Raw genomic sequence first — 25193 nt, 5'->3', positions numbered from 1 at the left:
GCTTCTGGGGTTGTTGGAGTTGTTGAGATAATTGTTGTGCTTTCTGTAGTCACAGCTGTTGTTTTGGGTGGAGTTGTACTTGATGTTGTGGTTGTGGTTTCTGGAGTGGTTGGAGCTGATATGGAAATTGTTGTGCTTTCTGTAGTTACAGATGTTGTTGTGGGGGGAGCTGTACTTGATGTTATGGTTGTGGTTGTTGTTACTGGAGTGGTTGGAGTTGTTGAGGAAACTGTTGTGCTTTCTGTAGTCACAGCTGTTGTTGTGGGTGGAGCTGTACTTGATGTTATGGTTGTGGTTGTTGTTACTGGAGTGGTTGGAGTTGTTGAGGAAACTGTTGTGCTTTCTGTAGTCACAGCTGTTGTTGTGGGTGGAGCTGTACTTGATGTTATGGTTGTTATTTCTGGAGTGGTTGGAGTTGTTGAGGTAACTGTTGTGCTTTCTGTAGTCACAGCTGTTGTTGTGGGTGGAGCTGTACTTGATGTTATGGTTGTGGTTGTTGTTTCTGGGGTTGTTGGAGTTGTTGAGATAATTGTTGTGCTTTCTCTTGTCACAGCTGTTGTTGTGGGTGGAGCTGTACTTGATGTTATGGTTGTGGTTGTTGTTACTGGAGTGGTTGGAGTTGTTGAGGAAACTGTTGTGCTTTCTGTAGTCACAGCATGTGTTGTGGGTGGAGCTGTACTTGATGATTCAGTTGTTGCTTCTGGGGTTGTTGGAGTTGTTGAGGAAACTGTTGTGCTTTCTGTAGTCACAGCTGTTGTTGTGGGTGGAATCGTACTTGATGCTGTAGTTGTTGTTTCTGGAGTGGTTGAAGTTGTTGAGGAAATTGTTGTGCTTTCTGTAGTCACAGCTGTTGTTGTGGGTGGAGCTGTACTTGATGTTATGGTTGTGGCTGTTGTTTCTGGAGTGGTTGGAGTGGTTGAGGAAATTGTTGTACTTTCCGCAGTCACAGATGTTTTTGTGGGGGGAGCTGTACTTGATTTTATGGTTGTGGTTGTTGTTTCTGGAGTTGTTGAGGAAACTGTTGTGCTTTCTGTAGTCACAGCTGTTGTTGTCGGTGGAGCTGTACTTGATGTTATGGTTGTTGTATCTGGAGTGGTTAGAGTTGTTGAGGAAATTGTTGTACTTTCTCTAGTCACAGCTGTTGTTGTCGGTGGAGCTGTACTTGATGTTATGGTTGTGGTTGTTGTTACTGGAGTGGTTGGAGTTGTTGAGGAAACTGTTGTGCTTTCTGTAGTCACAGCTGTTGTTGTGGGTGGAGCTGTACTTGATGTTATGGTTGTTTTTTCTGGAGTGGTTGGAGTTGTTGAGGTAACTGTTGTGCTTTCTGTAGTCACAGCTGTTGTTGTGGGTGGAGCTGTACTTGATGTTATGGTTGTGGTTGTTGTTTCTGGGGTTGTTGGAGTTGTTGAGATAATTGTTGTGCTTTCTCTTGTCACAGCTGTTGTTGTGAGTGGAGCTGTACTTGATGTTATGGTTGTGGTTGTTGTTACTGGAGTGGTTGGAGTTGTTGAGGAAACTGTTGTGCTTTCTGTACTCACAGCATTTGTTGTGGGTGGAGCTGTACTTGATGATTCAGTTGTTGCTTCTGGGGTTGTTGGAGTTGTTGAGGAAACTGTTGTGCTTTCTGTAGTCACAGCTGCTGTTGTGGGTGGAGTCGTACTTGATGCTGCAGTTGTTGTTTCTGGAGTGGTTGAAGTTGTTGAGGAAATTGTTGTGCTTTCTGTAGTCACAGCTGTTGTTGTGGGTGGAGCTGTACTTGATGTTATGGTTGTGGCTGTTGTTTCTGGAGTGGTTGGAGTGGTTGAGGAAATTGTTGTACTTTCCGTAGTCACAGATGTTGTTGTGGGGGGAGCTGTACTTGATTTTATGGTTGTGGTTGTTGTTTCTGGAGTTGTTGCCGAAACTGTTGTGCTTTCTGTAGTCACAGCTGTTGTTGTGGGTGGAGCTGTACTTGATTTTATGGTTGTGGTTGTTGTTTCTGGAGTTGTTGAGGAAACTGTTGTGCTTTCTGTAGTCACAGCTGTTGTTGTCGGTGGAGCTGTACTTGATGTTATGGTTGTTGTATCTGGAGTGGTTAGAGTTGTTGAGGAAATTGTTGTACTGTCTCTAGTCAGAGCTGTTGTTGTGGGTGTAGCTGTACTTGATGATTCAGTTGTGGTTTCTGGGGTTGTTGGAGTTGTTGAGGAAACTGTTGTGCTTTCTGTAGTCACAGCTGCTGTTGTGGGTGGAGTCGTACTTGATGCTGCAGTTGTTGTTTCTGGAGTGGTTAAAGTTGTTGAGGAAATTGTTGTGCTTTCTGTAGTCACAGCTGTCGTTGTGGGTGGAGCTGTACTTGATGTTATGGTTGTGGCTGTTGTTTCTGGAGTGGTTGGAGTGGTTGAGGAAATTGTTGTACTTTCCGTAGTCACAGATGTTGTTGTGGGGGGAGCTGTTCTTGATTTTATGGTTGTGGTTGTTGTTTCTGGAGTTGTTGCCGAAACTGTTGTGCTTTCTGTAGTCACAGCTGTTGTTGTGGGTGGAGCTGTACTTGATGATGCAGTTGTTGTTTCTAGGGTGGTTGTAGTTTTTGAGATAATTGTTGTGCTTTCTGTAGTAACAGGTGTTGTTGTGGGTGGAGCTGTACTTGATGCTGCAGTTGTTGTTTCTGAAGTGGTTGGTGTTGTTGAGGAAACTGTTGTGCTTTCTGTAGTCACAGCTGTTGTTGTGGGTGAAGTCGTACTTGATGCTGCAGTTGTTGTTTCTGGAGATGTTGGAGTTGTTGAGGAAATTGTTGTGCCTTCTGTAGTCACAGCTGTTGTTGTGGGTGGAGCTGTACTTGATGTTATGGTTGTGGCTGTTGTTTCTGGAGTGGTTGGAGTTGTTGAGGAAATTGTTGTGCTTTCTGTAGTTACAGATGTTGTTGTGGGTGGAGCTGTACTTGATGTTATGGTTGTTGTTTCTGAAGTTGTTGGAGTTGTTAAGGTAAATGTTGTGCTTTCTGTAGTCACCGCTGTTGTTGTGGGTGGAGTCGTACTTGATGCTGCAGTTGTTGTTTCTGGAGATGTTGGAGTTGTTGAGGAAATTGTTGTGCTTTCTGTAGTCACAGCTGTTGTTGTGGGTGGAGCTGTACTTGATGTTATGGTTGTGGCTGTTGTTTCTGGAGTGGTTGGAGTTGTTGAGGAAATTGTTGTACTTTCTGTAGTCACAGCTGTTGTTGTGGGTGAAGCTGTACTTGATGATTCAGTTGTGGTTTCTGGGGTTGTTGGAGTTGTTGAGGAAACTGTTGTGCTTTCTGTAGTCACAGATGTTGTTGTGGGGGGAGCTGTACTTGATTTTATGGTTGTGGTTGTTGTTTCTGGAGTTGTTGCGGAAACTGTTGTGCTTTCTGTAGTCACAGCTGTTGTTGTGGGTGGAGCTGTACTTGATGTTATGGTTGTTGTATCTGGAGTGGTTGGAGTTGTTGAGGAAATTGTTGTGCTTTCTGTAGTCAAAGCTGTTGTTGTGGGTGGAGCTGTACTTGATGATGCAGTTGTTGTTTCTAGGGTGGTTGGAGTTGTTGAGATAATTGTTGTGCTTTCTGTAGTCACAGCTGTTGTTTTGGGTGGAGTTGTACTTGATGTTGTGGTTTCTTGAGTGGTTGGAGCTGATATGGAAATTGTTGTGCTTTCTGTAGTTACAGATGTTGTTGTGGGGGGAGCTGTACTTGATGTTATGGTTGTGGTTGTTGTTACTGGACTGGTTGGAGTTGTTGAGGATACTGTTGTGCTTTCTGTAGTCACAGCTGTTGTTGTGGGTGGAGCTGTACTTGATGTTATGGTTGTGGTTGTTGTTAATGGAGTGGTTGGAGTTGTTGAGGATACTGTTGTGCTTTCTGTAGTCACAGCTGTTGTTGTGGGTGGAGCTGTACTTGATGTTATGGTTGTTGTTTCTGGAGTGGTTGGAGTTGTTGAGATAACTGTTGTGCTTTTCGTAGTCACAGCATTTGTTGTGGGTGGAGCTGTACTTGATGATTCAGTTGTTGCTTCTGGGGTTGTTGGAGTTGTTGAGGAAGCTGTTGTGCTTTCTGTAGTCACAGCTGCTGTTGTGGGTGGAGTCGTACTTGATGCTGCAGTTGTTGTTTCTGGAGTGGTTGAAGTTGTTGAGGAAATTGTTGTGCTTTCTGTAGTCACAGCTGTTGTTGTGGGTGGAGCTGTACTTGATGTTATGGTTGTGGCTGTTGTTTCTGGAGTGGTTGGAGTGGTTGAGGAAATTGTTGTACTTTCCGTAGTCACAGATGTTGTTGTGGGGGGAGCTGTACTTGATTTTATGGTTGTGGTTGTTGTTTCTGGAGTTGTTGAGGAAACTGTTGTGCTTTCTGTAGTCACAGCTGTTGTTGTCGGTGGAGCTGTACTTGATGTTATGGTTGTTGTATCTGGAGTGGTTAGAGTTGTTGAGGACATTGTTGTGCTTTCTGTACTCACAGCTGTTGTTGTGGGTGGAGCTGTACTTGATGATGCAGTTGTTGTTTCTGGGGTTGTTGGAGTTGAAGAGGAAACTGTTGTGCTTTCTGTAGTCACAGCTGTTGTTGTGGGTGGAGCTGTACTCGATGATGCAGTTGTTGTTTCTGGGGTGGTTGAAGTTGTTGCGATATCTGTTGTGCTTTCTGTAGTCCCAGCTGTTGTTGTGGGTTGATTGATACTTGATTGTGTAGTTGTTGTTTCTGGAGTGGTTGGAGCTGTTATGGAAATTGTTGTGCTTTCTGTTGTCACAGCTGTTGTTCCGGGTGGAGCTGTACTTGATGATGTAGTTGTTGTTTCTGGAGTGGGTGGAGTTGTTGAGGAAATTGTTGTGCTTTCTGTTGTCACAGCTGTTGTTGTGGGTGGAGTTGTACTTGATGTTATGGTTGTTGTTTCTGGAGTGGTCGGAGTTGTTGAGGAAATTGTTGTGCTTTCTGTAGTCACAGCTGTTGTTGTAGGTGGGGTTGTACTTGATGGTATGGTTGTTGTTGTTGATTCTGGAGTGGTGGGAGTTGTTGAGGAAATTGTTGTGCTTTCTGTAGTCACAGCTGTTGTTGTGGGTGGAGCTGTACTTGATGATGCAGTTTTTGTTTCTGGGGTTGTTGGAGTTGTAGAGGAAACTGTTGTGCTTTCTGTAGTCACAGCTGTTGTTGTGGATGGAGCTATACTTGATGTTTTGGTTGTTGTTTCTGGAGTGGTTGGAGTTGTTGAGGAAAATGTTGTGCTTTCTGTAGTCACAGCTGTTGTTGTGGGTGGAGCTGTACTTGATGATTCAGTTGTTGTTTCTGTAGTGGTTGGAGTTGTTGAGGAAACTGTTGTGCTTTCTGTTGTCCCAGCTGTTGTTGTGGGTTGATTGATACTTGATTGTGTAGTTGTTGTTTCTGGAGTGGTTGGAGCTGTTATGGAAATTGTTGTGCTTTCTGTAGTTACAGATGTTGTTGTGGGCGGAGTCGTACTTGATGCTGCAGTCGTTGTTTCTGGAGTGGTTGGAGTTGTTGAGGAAATTGTTGTGCTTTCTGTAGTCACTGCTGTTGTTGTGGGTGGCGTAGTTGTTTCTGGAGTGGGTGGAGTTGTTGAGGAAATTGTTGTGCTTTCTGTTGTCACAGCTGTTGTTCCGGGTGGAGCTGTACTTGATGATGTAGTTGTTGTTTCTGGAGTGGGTGGAGTTGTTGAGGAAATTGTTGTGCTCTCTGTTGTCACAGCTGTTGTTGTGGGTGGAGTTGTACTTGATGTTATGGTTGTTGTTTCTGGAGTGGTCGGAGTTGTTGAGGAAATTGTTGTGCTTTTTGTAGTCACAGCTGTTGTTGTAGGTGGGGTTGTACTTGATGGTATGGTTGTTGTTGTTGATTCTGGAGTGGTGGGAGTTGTTGAGGAAATTGTTGTGCTTTCTGTAGTCACAGCTGTTGTTGTGGGTGGAGCTGTACTTGATGATGCAGTTTTTGTTTCTGGGGTTGTTGGAGTTGTAGAGGAAACTGTTGTGCTTTCTGTAGTCACAGCTGTTGTTGTGGGTGGAGCTATACTTGATGTTTTGGTTGTTGTTTCTGGAGTGGTTGGAGTTGTTGAGGAAAATGTTGTGCTTTCTGTAGTCACAGCTGTTGTTGTGGGTGGAGCTGTACTTGATGATTCAGTTGTTGTTTCTGGAGTGGTTGGAGTTGTTACGGTAACTGTTGTGCTTTCTGTTGTCACAGCTGTTGTTTTGGGTGGAGTCGTACTTGATGCTGCAGTTGTTGTTTTTGGAGTGGTTGGTGTTGTTGAGGAAATTGTTGTGCTTTCTGTAGTCACAGCTGTTGTTGTGGGTGGAGCTGTACTTGATGATGCAGTTGTTGTTTCTGGAGTGGTTGGAGTTGTGGAGGAAATTGTTGTGCTTTCTGTTGTCACAGCTGTTGTTGTAGGTGGAGTTGTACTTGATGTTATGGTTGTTGTTTCTGGAGTGGTTGGAGTTGTTGAGGAAATTGTTGTGCTTTCTGTAGTCACAGCTGTTGTTGTGGGTGGAGCTGTACTTGATGATTCAGTTGTTGTGTCTGGGGTTGTTGGAGTTGTTGAGGAAACTGTTGCGCTTTCTGTAGTCGCAGCTGTTGTTGAAGGTAGAGTTGTACTTGATGTTATGGTTGTGGTTGTTATTTCTGGAGTGGTTGGAGTTGTTGAGGATACTGTTGTGCTTTCTGTAGTCACAGCTGTTGTTGTGGGTGGAGCTGTACTTGATGATGCAGTTGTTGTTTCTGGGGTTGTTGGAGTTGTTGAGGAAACTGTTGTACTTTCTGTAGTCACAGCTGTTATTGTATGTGGTGTAGTTATGGTTGTTGTTTCTGGAGTGGTTGGAGTTGTTGAGATAATTGTTGTGCTTTCTCTTGTCACAGCTGTTGTTGTGGGTGGAGATGTACTCGATGTTGCAGTTGTGGGTGTTGTTTCTGGAGTGGTTGGAGTTGTTGAAGGAATAGTTGTGCTTTCTCCTGTTGATTTGGATGGTACTGTACTTGTTCTGAACAGAGAGAATTATTGATTTTTTGGGCACTTCATGGGCTTTCGCACAAGGGAAACATTGTTGTAGCAAACTGTCATAAAAACCCGACCAAATTCATAAAAATAATTTCAGTCAAGTGACTTTATAAACCTTTGAATAGTAGGATATGTAGACAAATACCCTTCTTAAGCCATACAGTATTTGAACATACAATTTGCATTTAGTTTTTACAAAATAATTTGTGACAGGATGTTCTTCAGAAATAATAATGTGTCATAAATTAACTTTATGAAATTAAAAATACTATTACTATATGTTTGATGGACATGATTGAGAATACAAAGAATCAATTGTAAATGTACTTACTCGAATGCTGTTGCAGATAGAACTGTGCACCACAAGCACACTGTCAAAGGAAACAAAATTCTTATAAACTGTTTATTACAGTTGAACAATGTTTGTAGCACTGAAAAAAATCCCTCTTATAACCTCATTAATACATTTTTACTTTTATATACTTACATAAGGAGAGTAAAATTCTCTTACTGCCATCATGCTTAGATAGAAAATAACTAATAAAAGAAAATACATTCAGTTATTTTCATTTTTCTAACAAACAAAATCTTGCAATATGCTCGTCATCTTTCTGATCAAGACAAAGATTATGCATTTAAAACAGGTATAAAAACAAAACGATAGACTAACAATTTTCAGATTTATAGCAACACCATAGGCTATATACAATCACCTAAAGGATTATTAGGAACATCTGTTCAATTTCTCATTAATGCAATTATGGTGGTGGTGTAATGGTGTGGGGGATGTTTTTTGGCACACTTTAGGCCCCTTAGTGCCAATTGGGCAACGTTTAAATGCCACGGCCTACCTGAGCATTGTTTCTGACCATGTCCATCCCTTTATGACCACCATGTACCCATCCTCTGATGGCTTCTTCCGGCAGGATAATGCACCATGTCACAAAGCTCGAATCATTTCAAATTGGTTTCTTGAACATGACAATGAGTTCACTGTACTAAAATGGCCCCCACAGTCACCAGATCTCAACCCAATAGAGCATCTTTGGGATGTGATGGAACGGGAGCTTAGTGCATCCCACAAATCTCCATCAACTGCAAGATGCTATCCTATCAATATGGGCCAACATTTCTAAAGAATGCTTTCAGCACCTTGTTGAATCAATGCCACGTAGAATTAAGGCACTTCTGAAGGCGAAAGGGGGTCAAACACAGTATTAGTATGGTGTTCCTAACAATCCTTTAGGTGAGTGTAAAATGTATTATCATAGCAAATAATTAGAACAGAAGCAGATTTTTCGCAATTATCGCAAGTGTGAAAACTAAAATAGGGGCGCACACTTCTTTTAAAAATGATTTCAATATAACTGCAATTAACTGGCTAAGAAATTTGCCTGTAATATCTTGTAAATCTAGGCCAATTGGTAGCACAGACTGCAGAGTATTGTTTAAAATGAATAAAAAAACACTTAACCCAAATTTTGCAGACTGTGTACATAATAATCATGATAATGATAAGTTTGTTTAAACAGTTCATACTGTTTATTTGGTGTCATTTGGTCTTGAAAAATGGAGAATGATCCATTGATACAAATAGACTTATAACATTACTTAAATAGTAAATATGAAAAAAATGAGTTTTTTTTTCTCCATTAATCAATCATTGGAGTTTGGGTTCCTCGCCACAGCAGGGCAGTGTTGGCATGCTCACCAGGAGACTGCATTTATTTAGTTCATTATTTATTTATTAGATATTATTTATAATGATATTTCTTGTTCTAAGAACACCAAGCACTGTGCTGTGTTTTTCCTTTCTGTGTTTTTTTCTTATTTGCTCCTATAAAGCTGCTTTGGAACAATGCACATTTTGAACAGCGCTGTATAAATAAACTTGAATTGAATTACATTTGTTTAATTTTCTTTTCATAAAAGTTTCTTCTTAATTTGTTAATTGGGAAACCATTGGCCACATTTTATGTTTGCTTGTTTTGAAAATAGCTTTGATTCTGATTGTTTATTAGCCTACTGCAGCTAATATAATTAACTTATTGCTTGTAAAATACAAGTGTCACTGGCTTTAAACTGTAGCATCTTATCTAAGTAACACTGTTGATAATAAATAAAGCCGCGTGAATTAATTTAAAACTTGGCATTAATTATTGCTTGTTCATTCGATGAAGAATAAATAATAAATTGTTGAATAAACTTGCTTATCAGTGTAGAAAATTCTAAGATAAAAAGCAGGATGCTGCAAATTTTAAAAGCGACTGTGAAGTTGTTAATTATTTATGGTAAAACTCAACTATTTGCTATTCATTTTTGATATTTCTAAATTTGTTATTAATTCAGTAACTTACCTTCTCATCCTCTTTAAAGTCATAACCATGTACAGCAACTGGTATTATATTCCTTGTAATACGATATGCGCTGTGTTAAGCTCAGACGTTAAAAGACTAACAGGTGCTACGTTTGGCTTGTCATATATTAAAGGTGTGTTGACGTTTGCAAGGTGTGGTGACATGTGTAATTTAGTGACGAATCTCTGCAGCGCGCAATACAGCATCAGATTGACGGTGATGTTTCCTTTTAACAATAAAGGGTGTTAGTGTTGATTAGTGCTAACATGAATGTTAGGAATTCGTCTCGGTAATGACAGATCATATTTCCCAATATAAATAAATATTACTCAGTATTCAGAGAGAAAGGGAGAGAGAGGTATGCATATGATATTTTAATATTTATATATTTAGTTGAAATTCTAACTAACAAAACACAACTAATCAGAAAGAGAGAGAGAAATTTACTTTTAATTAAAAATACAGAACTTAAATATAATGCATTTAACACATACACATGTGACAAACAAAATTATTTTATTACTATTAAAAAAACAATAATACTATAACAACAACTAACACTTGGACTGTGGCAACCTGAACTGAAATAAACATTTATATTTTAAAATGACCTCAATATTAATATTTTCTTGCTTTATTATGTCCTCTATTGGCATCCCTGATCCACCTTATTTCAGTCTGCATAAGCTGCTTTAAATGAATCGTTTTTTATTCTTCTTCAGGTCTCTGTTGTCCATATGTTAGTAATTGTACCTATTATGTGTATCAGGAAACCATTTTGAAGACATGATTAATAATAAATATTAAGGCTACTCCTGACTTATTAAACCTTGTCGTGGAGCTGTTGTAATCTTCCAGGAAAAGAAGTCTAAAGCACATTATAATGTGGAGTCTACATGTATTTCAGAATTGTTAGTTTATTGCTAAACACTTGCTCAATCATAATTTATAGGTCACATGATTTGATTCCTGGTGGGCCCAAGTAAGGGAACATTTATCACAAAAGATACAAAGTCAAATCTCTTAACAGTTTTTGATCACAACTATCTCTCTCTTGCTCTTTCTCTCTGGCTCTCGCCCGCTCTCTTTTTCCTTACTTGAAAGATGGATTGTTGTGGGGTGTGAACACATTCAGAACATGTAGTACTCAAGCAACAAAACAGAACCAGAAACAATCACATACTTCATGAACACAAAATCTTCCTCTTTCGCAATATTGTTGAACATGCTTTCTTCTATAGGGTGTGGAAAGTTGTATGAAGATATTCACAAACACACGCACAGACTCTTATCACATCTCTCTTTCTCTCTAATTGACAGACGCACAGACACACCTTCATTACTATCATGTCGAACAATGCATCCCTGCCTCTGTGACATCTTTTATGTGGACAATTTTCCCATGTACCCAAAAATTTCCTTTCAACATCTTAAACTGTTTATTGCTGCAGAGTTATGTAAGGTCAAACAACCTTTGTGTTTATTTTATTTTTATTGTTCTGTTTTTAGTCTATAAAATATATTGTCTTAATTAGTTACATAAAAGTACTGTCATGGGTCTGTTAAAGTTGTAATTTACCTAGCAGAAATTTAAAATGGTTCAGAACATTAGATCTGAATATTTAAATCCATATTGACCCAATATAATGTTAAGATGAATGACAAAATAATAAATATATACAGAGACACTGCAGTCATTCCAGATCTGTAAACCTGACTATTTAAAAAATACCTGATCTACAGGCTTTTGTGTTTGAAGTCTACAGCAACACCCTTTTCTTTAGTTTATTTATCCAAACCTGATTTGTCACTCTGGGTTATTTTTACTCTATCATTTTACCTCTATCAACTTCTTTCCACATCCTGCCTTGATGCCCGAGTACTCCTGAGATAGGCACAGGCTCCCCGTGACCCGAGGTAGTTCGGATAAGCGGTAGAAAATAGAATGGAATGGAACTTCTTTCCACTTAATATAAAATAGTAGCTAGATTTGAAAAATCTATATATTTGCTTCTAACTTTTGAAATGTTTGTCAGAAACGGGATCAGGGTGTCTACGGATTCCTCGAATCTTGGTGGATATGATGAGTTGAACTATTGGCTCTTGCCCGATTTTAAAAATTTGCCAAAAATCACAATATATTTTGAACCGTGTGATATATCGCAACCAAATTTGACACGCATCACCATCTTGTAGTCCTAAACGTACCCTGGAAGTTTCAAGATACCTAGCGTCCGTGAGATATTACTCTTTTATATTTTTTATAACCATTGAGCGGTGAAACTGATAAAGTCGCAAGTTGGATGCAAGTGGTTGCTGGTTCGAACCTCGTGTTGAACATTCATACATTTCTATTTGCGATTATGTGTATTTACACAAATGGTGCAAGTATGTCAACAAACAAAATGTACGCAGTGCAACTTAAAGGGGTTTTTAATATATGTAAATATATTCGAACATAATCTGTTCCTGCAATTCACTGTATTTCTGATACTTTTACTTTACTGTCTCCTCTCGTGTTGTCGGTATGCTTGGGAAGTATGGACTTGGTGTGGGCCTGGTGTGGTGGGTACGCTGGTTGAAGCGGCGCAAAGTGTAGGCTTGGCCCCGGTGGACAGGAACAGAGAGGGTTTATTCAGATCATAAGGTCCATTTCATGTTTTTCAAAATGCACAATGCAGTCAGTCATAATAATCTTTTTGGCCAATGATTCACACTCAAGATATGATTGCTGGGAGGCAGAGAGAGAAAGACTCTTAAAGGACAACTCCGGTGAAAAATGAACCTAGGGGTAATTAACACATCATTACCGAGTACATCGTTCTCTGGGATGCGTTTTCATGAAAATCGAATGCAAAGAGTTTTATCTCTAAAAACAGATTAGCTTATAGCGCTAGTATATGGAGCATTAACTAGCGATTTAATTTTACTTACTCTGTGCCCCATACTAGCGCTATAAGCTTATCTGTTTTTAGAGATAAAACTCTTCATGAAAACGCATCCCAGAGAACGATGTACTCGGTAATGATGTGTTAATTACCCCTAGGTTCATTTTTCACCGGAGTTGTCCTTTAAGGCAAAATTCTTCATATTCATCTTTTGGATGACTCAAAAGTGGCTGAGTTTGGCATTCTGTGTTGACATTGTTGCAGTCTTCAAAGTGGTGATGCTAAGTCGAAAGTTATATTTAAGTTCTATTAACCCAGAGAATATTTATGTTTGAACCAATAATGCTTTAAAACAACCCAACCTAGGAACATAATAACCCGTATTGGGTATGTCCTTTTTCGACCCAACTCTGGGTTGAAATAACCTTGCATTTCTTAGTGTACAATTATTAGAAAAACTCAATACTGAAGCCCCACCCCTAAAACAAATGTCACTGTCACGAAAGTAAGTAGTACTAAACGGTACAAAAATGATTGTGAGAATTCATATGATTTTGTCACCTCACAAAATGGTAATGCATTCATGCGAGATGTTTTTTTTTACAACTTATGCCTAAAGTGTGTAAAATAATGTAAAAACTTGCAAGTAATGTAATTTCATCCCTGTAGCCAACTGCTTAAACTGATGATGTTACTGTCGTTTCAAAACAACTAATTTTCCCTTAGGTAATCAAGCAAAAAGTAAAGGTTTCAGAAATATTTTTTTGCAGTGAACTTAGCCATTTGCACATTAACTTACATAAAAAATGGAGAACTCAGTAAATCTAGCTAAACCTGTGGGGGATGTAGACAGTTCTTAACAACTTCGAAACCTGATTTTTTTCTTAGGTCATTGAGTGTATATGTTGTGTCATGTAGGTCACTGGTGTCACCCCCATTCCAGACCATGGGGATATGTATATAAGAGTCCAAATCAGTTTCTCATAATTACAACATTCTTGCCATTTTGACAGATCTAAGCAATTGGTAGATTTGAGTGTAGCAGTGCAGATGTGAGTGACTAGCATAATAAAAAAAGGCTACGCTGTTTTAAAATGGTTCCAAACATGCCTGAAGCCTTTTATTTGTATCTTAATTATAGACCTACATATTCTGAGTGGCTTATTTACGGTTGTTAATTAGCTGAGATCCAAGAGGGTGTTAAACACAACTATTTCATTCTTAAATGTGATATGATGATCCATATAAGAAGCATTTCCTTAATCAAGAAAACAATTCCAGGTGGGGCTGCTGTTATCAGTCTACACATACCTTGATACAAAAGGTAAGTTCTGTCATCATTAAGAATTTTAAATCAAAGAATCTTTACCCGGAGATATTCAAAGCGTAGTGACTCCACAAAACTTCATACAAATGCACTTTGGTATTTAGCAGCATTCCATGCCACGATGACCACAAACTCACCCAAAACCAGGTTACATAAAAACAACAAAACAAGAGACACATGAGGGGTTATACACATAGTAAGTCAAAGGCTACAATAGACACACCTCGGCGAGAGAAACAAGGAGAGAACAATGAAACAGACATTGAAGATAAAACGAGTTTCAATATAAAAGATGATCTCAAACAAAGAAACCTTAACAAACAAGCACAAACACGAAAAAACCTGTTGCAGACAGCTTGAGCCCTCTTAAAAAAACCTGTTTGATATATTTATCTTTTATTTACGAGTAGTCTGTGACGTGCTCATCAACGTCTTTCATTAAACAAACAAAAATCTGGGTCGAAGTTGTTGAGCAAGTTAACTTTGTCAGTGAAATAAAAACAAAGACCTTACGCAAATGTTACACAACCTAACTTCTATAAGAAATACAGATGTAAATGTGTCTTTTATTTGGAAAGTTTCAGTACATAGCTGAAGGTCTTTACGCTGTTCAGAGTCTGCTGAGGTCACACTTGCGTAGGTCCTTATACACAATTTAGACCACGTTTTTTCTACTGTTCAGGTGCAAGCTCTTCAAAGGGGAGTTATTTTGGTATTTGATCATATAGACTCTGTAATACAAACTACATCTTATGTAAATTTACATTTTCACAGACACTACTGGGGCTGTCGTGCTAAGATGTATCTTTACATTTAGTGTCCAAAGTGAGAATATATTTCTACAGTAGGCTATGTGTATTCAACCTGTAACTCAACCCGGAAACTCAATCTGTAAATCAAAAGAAAACATACTTTGATGCCCCAGGCCTTATTTAGGCGTGAATGTTTAATGTCACATCACATTATGAGTGTTTAAAAAGCATGTTAGATAAAATGATTTGTTTCTGCAGGACGGCAGAAATCATGAGGTTATGTCAAACCAAGATTGGGTCATAAAGGGACAACCCCAACCACTGGGTTAAATTAACCCCAAATAATGTTTATATGTAACCCAACATTGGGTTGAAACAACCCAACATTTGGGGCTAAACAAACGATCATAGGTTAATTTAAACCCAACGGTTGTATTTGTTCTTTTTTACTCAACTATAGGTTGAAAATAACCCAGCATTTTTCTGAATGAAGATTTAGATCCAGTTAACTCGTTTTTTTAACTAAGATAAAAGATCTTTTAACTCATGTGCAAAGGAATATTCTCATAATTACAAACGTCAAAAAGATAAAGTTGTAGTATCATGACTACATTTATAAATCTAAAACTACTAAGAACACATAGAATAATTAAAGACTGTTATTACTAATGAGATTGTTGTATTGGCAGATTTTTACAAGGATTTGAATGATGAGGCAGGAAAGGAAGTGATTAAAAGTAAGCTAGTAATTTTGATCGCAAAATATTATTCAACAATTTTTATAGTGAACAAATAACCTTTTAAGCACCTTCATTTTTATGTTCTTCACATCAATGCCATAGAAGTTCAGGATGTCATAGCTTCGTAATGGCACCATTTAGGAGAAAATAATCATCTATGGCTTTGTGAAGCACCTTTATTTTTAAGTGTATAGATTATAATATACCCACATAATAAAGAAATATTTCAACCTCCTAATTATTTTTCTATGTCTAAACAAAACGGTTTTGTTGGTCAAACATTTCATTGTTATCTGAAGTCTGGTCTGGTTGTGTATGTTTTTATGTATGTCTGGTTGTTTCTGTTAATACGCTCTGGTTGTGTTTAACTGAATATGCTCTTATATGATTCTCTGTGCTATATATTACATGGTCATGTCATGGTTTTATTAACTGCAATTAATCCACCAGGGAAGACAGATGAACATAGAATGTATAACAATTGTCACATATACCGTACATCATGTATCTGGTGCTCATTTATTGTGCATGCCCCTCTAAAAACATACAGAATAGTTTTCGCAAAAGGTCCTGGTAAATCAGTATTCATGATGAAATATAAATTAATATATTAGTAAACAGATAAGAATAAGAAATGAAATGTGGCTTGACCCTATGTGAAAGCAAATGTAGACAAAGTAGGCCTCTATTCAGAGTAGTGGCTGTAGTACTGGAATCTGGCCTCAGACTTTTTTATGGTCTCAGACTTGTCTTGGACTCGCTAGTATTTGCACTCGGACTTGGTCATCGGTCTCCCAAATGTTCTAGTCGGTCTAGTCCGAGTCCAGCAATATATGTTTTATTTCTCCTTCAAAACAAAACAATGACAGACCAATATTCTCGTTATCCGAAAACGAATGATCCGAAAACTGTTGCCGACTCTCGACTCAAGAACGAGGCCTGCGTGTGCTCATAAGTTCTCTCTTCACACAACAGTTCAACTCAGTTTGTGCTGTTGATGTAACTAAATAACTCCGGTATATTGGTTCAAGTCCGCGGTACTGTCATTCAAGCCAGAAACTGAATAACTGAATGAATTTGTGAATAATATTAAGTGTTTACGGGAGCCGCTAAACACGAACGATTCAGCTGAACTGGTTTGACCGGTTCACTAAAAGAAAGAACCTGTTCCAATGAATGATTCGTTCACGTTGCGAACCGGAGAGCATCAATCATTCATCAGGCACGATGTCAAACCATAAAGAATTTATCAACAGTGCGCTTTAAAGGAAACTTTTTGCCAAAAGACTTTCTCAGAAATCTGTGTGACAACATTCAATTTGGTAAGACACCTGCAAAGGCATCACAAAGAGAAGTAAGTTATGCCATGTTTCAGAGTTTGCATTGTATTTGAGTACTTTTATAAGATTAGAAAGTAGGGCTTAAAGATAAGATTTATCGTATTTTTATTGTCTTTGTGATATGAACATGTAATTAAAGGATAGGCACCGAAACCTGCTTTTAAACGAACCGTGGGGCCTCTGCTCTTTCTGGCTGGTCCTCTATCGAGACATGCACGAGCACGCACACACACACACACACACACACACACACAAAGGTGTTTATTGCTGCACAGGCTTGCTGCTAGGAGGTCTGATTAAAAAAGTTCAAGAATGTGAACATATTCAAGTTTTTTGCTGGTTATTTACATTTTCTATTGGCAGAATAAAATTGCTACACTTCAATAAAAAAATGTGAGTTACACTTCGGCTTTTTGACTTAAGTGCTATACATAAAGTATATAAAATGACCTTATATTATCTGCTATTTGATCATTACAAACAATAATGAAAATGATTATCTTAGAATAGATGATATCATGTCTCTTGCATCACATAAATGATCAATAGTTAAGTATGTGGTCTTGTAGTCAGTATCTTAAATGTCTCAATTGGACTCAGTCTTGACTTGGACTCGGCCTTGACTAGTCATGGTCTTGGATTGGACAACGGTGGACTTGACTACAGCCCTATGGCTGAGGTGTTTTATATCACTCCAGTCCGTCTAGAGGTTCTGGATTCACAGGGTAAAGTATTGTCCTTTAACAGGAATATCTGATGCTCCTAATATCACATAAATCTGGATGACTAGATGTCTTTGCAATGTGGCCTGTGACGTTTGGTGATCATCGAAAACAACCCAGAGAATTGGGGCTGTCCAGCGTCACATTATTGGCGGCAACCCTGTTGTTTTGCATTCTTTTAGAAACAATTACTATCGCTCAGTCCTTTTGTGATATGTTTATTAGTATGGAAGAAATAGTTGAGGGATGGATGGCAGCAATGTGTTAAACTGTAAAACACACTGACATTCGTAGGGTGTGACTTGACCTTTTTTTTCAAAGGGGTTATAGAAAAACAATGTCATAAAAGATGATCACCAGCAACACCACACAACACAAACTGCATAGGTCTACCTGAAAAACCACATCGTGTCAGTTATCAATGTGATACATCATTACATGAAAATCATTTTCAGTGATGTCAGATAAGAATACCATTTAAATTCCTTGCACACACCCAGTCAGTGCAATTGATAGCAAATGGGGTATTTCTTTGATGAAACACTTTAAAGCACAAATACAGGAATGTGTCCTTACTTATTTCCACATCTTGGGTAAATTGTTAGTACGCAAAAGGCTTTATTCATATGGGGTGTAATATTCTCAAAACATTACTATCACTTTATTCTCGTATCCTTGATTTTATTCTCTAAATGGTGATTTTAATCTCATATAGCTGACTTTATTCAAGTTATTTTTAAATTGTTACAACTGTATTATAATTTCTTGTAAACGTATGTTTTTTTAGCATGGCACTAAAACATTATCATAGGCCCGGTTTTTCAAAAGGTTTAATCCGGATAAAATTGATCCGGATTTAGTAATCCTTTTTTTGCGATCCGTGATCACGTAATCCAGCTTACTTTTGGAGCCAGTTTTTTAAAGCAACATCGGATTGGATCAATCTGATCCGATAGGAACTTTTCAGGATCACCAAATCTGGATAACCAGTGCTGGATAACCTCCTACCATGGCTGATGACTCCTTTTCTAAGAGCAAAAACACCGACGCAGGCACGCTTCAACACTGCTCATTGCAGAGCAAGATGTGCAATTGCCCGTTTAAATGGAGTTCTGAAGAGACGCTTTGCATGCCTTAACTCCCTGAGAGCAGAACCACAGAAAGCATGCAACATAACCCTTGCCTGTATTGTCCTGCACAACATCGCCACTAAGCGCAATGTCCCTCTCTTTGCTGACAATGATGCACCTTAGGCCCTTGGAGACCCTAACCAACCTCCTGCATTCTGCCAGAACGAGCAAACAGGACGTGCAACAAGGGACGCAACAGTTAGACACTATGTCTGATCTGGATTTGTATTGGATATCAAAAATCAGTGATTGCCATTCTTTGCATTTTTTTGGTTATTCTGTAATCATTGCATGCATCACTAATACATATTCTAAAAACAAAAATATTTCGATTGTGATGAATATATATATCAATTAGTGACAGAATAAAATGTATTGTTTTTGGTCAATTTTGACAGCTGTTTGGAGGATTATTTTATGAGGCCAAACTCTTTCTTTTTGCTGTAGGCATATACTGAAAGGCTGAATACATTAAAGCCTACCTAATCACTGTAGCCTGATGGATGAACAAATAATATTAAAAACTTATGATTCATATTTACCTCTTAAATTTACAAGAACCACAAATGTCTTCAAATTTGCCTACACATTTCAAGCACAACTGTAGAAATTTCGAAATATTCTGTCTTTAGGCTGATTGCTGCTAAAGTGGACCATCCGGTATAATAGGCCATTTAAGGTTAGAGCATGATTGTTCTGTCATGTTCCCCCTTTAAAACATAAAATGCTGAAAATATTTTAACATCGTTATTTTATCTGTTTAAAGAGACTTTATTGGTACATGCGCAAGGTGAGTTTGGCAGGAGCCTAGTCTTCAAAACGGTGTGACAAATCAGGTATTAATCTCAAATTATGTAACTTTACTCTGTATGCCAAAAATACTCAAGTTACAGGTAATCAATTCATTTTAAAGAGTTGAGGTTTTTAAATAAATGCAGTTTACAATTGTCATTTGACAAAATATGGCCACGTCTCAAATTGACTTTCAATCCATCTTTAATCCGATCCATTGACAAAAAAGAAAACAAACAATTACATAAAACATATAGCATTTTGATTTAAACGGTTAAATGGTTATTAATTGCTAGACATAATGCAAAAAGAAAGAAGCCTGAACACAACACAATGGTTACATTTCTAGGATTCCCATCAAGCTGATGTAATGTTTAAAAGTAAACTGAGCGAATTTTGTTTTAAATTAAAAAAGACTGCAGGCATTTAAGCCGTCATCTTAAAAAATGGGCTAAATTTTGCAAAATGTATTGGAATGATGGCGCAAGAAGGAAGTGGTTTAAAGCTAACAAGTAATTTTGGTTTTAAGAGATTGTCACGGCACAATACCTGTGACACTAGAACCATCTAGTGGTACATAAGTAATAACCCCAATTGTTTAGCCATTACTTTGGTTTAACTATTACATCTGGTATGAAGTGATAATTTTATCAAATTCACCAATAAACAGATTAATAAGACACACAAATTTTCCTCTAGGCCTGTTGCACCAAGCAGTGATGCACGCCTGATCCCCAGTTAACTTCCAGTCTGTGTTTGGCAAGTGTAATATAACTATTTATATTGTATTTAATGTATGTTAATATTAATTTGTATTATTAATTTATTGTAGAATGATTGTATTAAATGAACGATTTGTTGTTTTTTGTTGTATATGTTCATTTTATTAAATAAACAATTTGTTGAATGGGTCCTGTAGTTTAGATACGGTACATTGAAATCTACTGGGCCCGGTTTTTCAAAAGTAATCCACTAGGATTTTGGATAAGGGATTGAATCAAATCTTGAAAATGTGTTTTTCAAAAGAAAAAAAGGATTACATAATCGGATCAGATCACGAAATCCAATCTTGGTTTTGATCCGGATCAAACCTTTAGTTTGGGTTTTTCTGAACTTTTTTGTAGGATTTGGATCACTTTGATCCAAAAAATCTGGATTAAACTGATCCCATCAGAAGGGTGGATTCAGCGTGGAATCAATGCCCAAAATGTAATGAAAACTTAAAAAATGTATCAAATAATACTATATTTGGATCATGCAGTATCTTACAAGATATCCTATTTATTCATAAGGTTTTAATTATATTTGTTCATCCGTCGGGCTACAGTGATTAGGTAGGTTTTAACGTATTCAGCCTTTCAGTATAGGCCTACAGCAAAGTAGAAAGAGTTTGGCCTCATAAAATAATCCTCCAAACAGCTGTCAAAATTGACCAAAAACAATACATTTTATTCTGTCACTAATCGATATATATATTCATCACCAGCGAAAATATTTTTGTTTTTAGAATATGTATTAGTGATGCATGCAATGATTACAGAATAACCAAAAAAATGCAAAGAATGGCAATCACTGATTTTTGAAATCCAAAAAATTCCAGATGAGAAATAGTGTCTAACTATTTCATCCCTTGTTGCACGTCCTGTTTGCTCGTTCTGGCAGAATGCAGGAGGTTGGTTAGGGTCTCCAAGGGGCTCAGGTGCATCATTGTCAGCACAGAGAGGGACATTACGCTCAGTAGCGATGTTGTGCAGGACAATACAGGCAAGGGTTATGTTGCATGCTTTCTGTGTTTCCGCTCTCAGAACTCCATTTAAATGCTCAATTGCTCAATTGTTTGTGTTGTAGGTCTCAGAGGGCACTGTGTGTGTTCTCATTTCAAATAAAAATAAACTTATATTGACCCCACACTGGCTATTCTACTTGTTGCTCTTTACATATCTATAGTTCTACATTGTGATTTCCTATCCTGTTTGAGCACTGGTTATCCAGATTTGGTGATCCTGAAAAGTTCCTATCGGATCAGATTGATCCAATCCGATGTTGCTTTAAAAAACTGGCTCCAAAAGTAAGCTGGATAACGTGATCGCGGATCGCAAAAAAAGGATTACTAAATCCGGATCAATTTTATCCGGATTAAACCTTTTGAAAAAACGGGGCCTGATGGTGGCTTTCAGGAGTGAGCATCCCACATTATATGTGTCATATATGGATTTATTTCACCGTAGCGTTTTGGAAAAATATACTTCTTACCAAATATACCACTTTAAGTGCCTATAGAAACATAATTTCTAATAAGTAGAAAAAGCTGATGGTGTATTTCAGTAGTGAGCATCCCACACTATATGCACAACATATATGGGGACAGCATTTTGGGGACATACTCAATTTTTCAGCTCAACTCCCTATAGAAACTTTATTTCTAATAAATTGAAAAACTGATTGTGGCTTTCAGTAGGAGCCATCCCACACTGTATGCATATGTTCTATGGATGTATTTCACAGTAGGATTTTGGAGAAAAAATCTGTCAGATCTGCTCTTTCTCAGGTCAGGGGTGCCCTTTGGGCAGATCTCGAAGCACGGGCTGCATTGGTACATCAACAACCTGGAGCTTCTGACAGTGCTTCTTGCCCTGAAAAGCTTCTTACTGTTAAATCAAGGCAAGCATGTATTGGTCCGGTTATGGCAATACACCTACAGTAGCGTACATAAACCATCAGGGGGGTATACGCTCATGTCCATGTCACAGCTCACCTGTCGCCTCCTCCTTTGGAGTCTGCAGAGGATCAATTTCCTGATTTTCTTTAAACTATACTCATAAATACGCTAATGAGGGTTCTGGAGTGTTTTTTGATCTGCTTTTGACAACCGCCACAATCGGAAGTGACACAACTAGAGGAGTGCAGTCGATGTAGACAATAGGAAAACAATGGATCGCGATGACAATGAGAGTTCGGAGGAAATTGTAAATGTCTATTCACATTCGTATGATGGACCACAGCAATACAATTATAAACCTGCCATGCGGATAAGAGAGCAGGTACAGCACGGGTTAGACAAAAGGGTCAGAGGAAACTGATTGAGTTGTTGTGCGAGGAGATCAGTGGAGAACAGGGCAGGTGTCTTGGTGAGAGACCAGTGTTAGCTTATAGATACATACACGTTAGGTATGTATCAGTGCTAAGATCACAATATTGCATATATAATTATTATGTATCAGCCAAAAGCAAAGCTGGTATTAGTTATCTATGAGTATTGATACTTAACAATACCAGAAACAATAATAAGTGTTGATCAGTCATACGTCACACTCGTTTATGATCATATATATATGTTAAGCAGGTATGCATTCATTGTTAATTCAATTCAATTTTGTGTATTTACATTACACAAAATCATAAGAAAAGTTATCTCATAGCACTCTTAATACCTGACTCACTTCCACAACATTGCATTTGTTAAAATAAACTATTGAACATTTGATGTGGATCAAAATGTTTTTTCATTAACTTTTTTGTTCCACTTCAAATGTTGACTACTGTACAGACAGTATGTAGATGTACCAAACATACACAACTGAAAGAACCAAATACCATCTGACCCATTGAAAAAGATGATTAATGACTTGCCCAACATCTACAGTGTGTGGGCCTCACATTAACCCTTTGTTAACTTGTGTTAAATCGTGAATGCTGTGTGAGATACGCTCCAACAGCCTCATCCTTGTTGATCCTCTGGAGGGATCCGGAAAGGGGAGCAGATGTATTGGAAGACAAGACGGAGAAACTTTCTTGTAGAGCCTTTGGTGACCTCGAGTATTCCACTCTCTGAGACTCCATGAGGGCTGATGCATAGTGTATGCTGGGAGAAAGAAGAAAAAGATTAATTCATCTTTCAAAAAATAACACAGCGGTGGCAAGCTGCCAACATTCTTCAAAATATCTGAGGGTGAGTGAGGGATGACACAATTATGCTTCTCCTTAAAATGATAGTTCACCCAAAAATGAAAATTGCATGATCACAATGTGGTGGGACGAGTGTCGTGTTCATGGATATCCTGAGCATGGTAAACCATGCTTTTCCACCTTGTGTCCATCACATCTCCGTCTCCATAAGAAGTGGAAGCTGCAGTCCAGTAGAGGTGGTTAAGAACATCTGGCCCCACACTCCCAGCAGCATCTTAAAGGTGTAATGAACTACCCTTGTTTATTCTTTTATACTGTTATATGAGGTCTAGTTATGACATTTGCATCAAACATTAACATCAAAATCAATAAGTAGTAGGCTATCTTTATCACTGGTTTTGAGGCCAGCTCTGCAAATGCTTGGTTTAAATGGGCTGCCACACTGAAGACACTTATAAGTAAATGCCCACCGCTTTGACCGGATAGCAGTTTGCGTAGTTGCAGGCTTCTGTGAATTTGGTTCGAGGTACAACGTGAGGTTACACCTATAAGCACCATTCACAGTTTCCGCAGGGTATTAGTATTCTCTGGAGACCACATGTGATTTGTTAATGACCTCCCTTCTTCAGTATTTCATGTGATGCAATCGCACGAGAGGATTTTACTCAAATTTACTGACTTATTTCCCTGATGTCATGGCAAGGCTTTGCGTATGGTTTGTATAGACTATACTTGTATTGCATTTAATGATAAATGACGGTACCTGTCAGTATTTGAGACCAGTGATCCCGAGCCAGACAAAAGATCACCGAGACCGCGGGTCTCAAATGTTACGAGAGTTTCCATGATACACAATCAAATGGGAGACAACCGGTTACGTATGGATATCACCCTGCACCCGAATAAGCATGCATTTGAGAGGACGGCAAAATATGAGGTCCGGTCCTTTTGTTTGGATCGCAGCCTTTGGGTGTGCTCTCGTTGTTATTTGTGTCCTGAGCAGGTAGGCTAAGTGAATGTTGTTTTTATGGTCACACAGCCTTGTTTGAAAGCAAAAATCTTGTTTAATGCAGATACATGCGTCACTGACTTATAGACCATCGGAAATGCTGGATGGTTTGAGGAAATCGGTTCAGTGTTGACGGCAGTGTTGCAGGTAATTGAAACTGTTTTTATGTAGGGTTGAAAGATTTTATAGGTAATGATTAAAATAAATATCTGTATTCCCTCCATTTTCTACCGCTTATCCGGACTACCTCGGGTCACGGGGAGCCTGTGCCTATCTCAGGAGTCATCGGGCATCAAGGCAGGATACACCCTGGATGGAGTGCCAACCCATCGCAGAATATCTGTATTGTTATTTGAATTATAAAGTGTATTTCTGCGGCCGAAGCACATGATGACGGGTGGAACTGCACCTGCTCTGAGTGCACTTGGTTCTTACTATGGCATCTCATATTGAACTTCATCATATCACCGGGATGATAATCTTCCGATGTAAAGAGAACGCTACACACCACCACGTTTTTTGCGAAGCAGATGCAGAGGCGAAGTCCTGACTCTTCAACTGCACAAAACGCAGGCACTCATACGCACCCCCATCCTGTTTCATGTCAGGAAACCTGTGGACATCATTTCCTGACAGGCAGGAGTTTGTGCAACCTCCACAAACAAAATAATTTACCATGACGATGATAAATCAAAATAACTAGCTAAAACACACTAGCTTAGGACCGCTCCTACTGAATCCCAACATATTCTGCATACATTGAGCTAAGGCAAAGCGCGGCAAACTTCTCCATCTCGTGACGTCAAAGTTGAAAAAGATACTTTTTTTAAGACTGTCAAAGAAACTGTCACTTCTTCCACTTAATTTGTGCCCTCATGTTTTGAAAACATTTTATCTTTTGGATTAACTCTCACACAGTATTTTTTAAACAAGGTTATGTATTCATTTCATTAAAAAAATACCCTGCAAGATGCAATTTAACAACGAAAATACCCTATATACACTTATATAAGAATGTTAGCAGTTTAAAATAAACAGGTAGGATAAAAACGAGCTAAAGATTACGTAGTATTGATGTGTTTATGCCAGGTAGGACAATCTGAAATTTAAGGACACCTGTTCGCCACCTTAGATGCATAAATAGAAGTTTGGAAGAGCCAGGATAAATGATTATAACTCTGACTGTATTTGTCTGAAAGAAGAAAGTCATATACACATAGGACGCCTTGAGGGTGTAAAACATCGGGTCATTTTGTTTA

The 25193-nt window shown here is 38.4% G+C and overlaps 1 protein-coding gene across 1 annotated transcript in view; it reads right to left on the bottom strand.

Annotated features, from left to right (window-relative positions):
- Positions 1 to 23199, bottom strand: part of LOC130436616 (probable serine/threonine-protein kinase clkA) — a 33051-nt gene extending 9852 nt beyond the window's left edge. Inside the window, exons 1-2 of the mRNA XM_056767435.1 lie at positions 23120 to 23199; positions 22726 to 22881 (exon numbers count right to left, since the gene is read on the bottom strand). Of these exons, the coding sequence (XP_056623413.1) occupies positions 22726 to 22881; positions 23120 to 23199 (236 nt within the window). The remainder of the gene's footprint in view (positions 1 to 22725; positions 22882 to 23119) is intronic.
- Positions 23200 to 25193: the final 1994 nt, after the last annotated feature.

This window comes from Triplophysa dalaica, chromosome 2, assembly GCF_015846415.1.
Source record: "Triplophysa dalaica isolate WHDGS20190420 chromosome 2, ASM1584641v1, whole genome shotgun sequence".
Classification (NCBI taxonomy): domain Eukaryota; kingdom Metazoa; phylum Chordata; class Actinopteri; order Cypriniformes; family Nemacheilidae; genus Triplophysa; species Triplophysa dalaica.
This window is presented reverse-complemented; position numbering and strand designations above follow the sequence as displayed.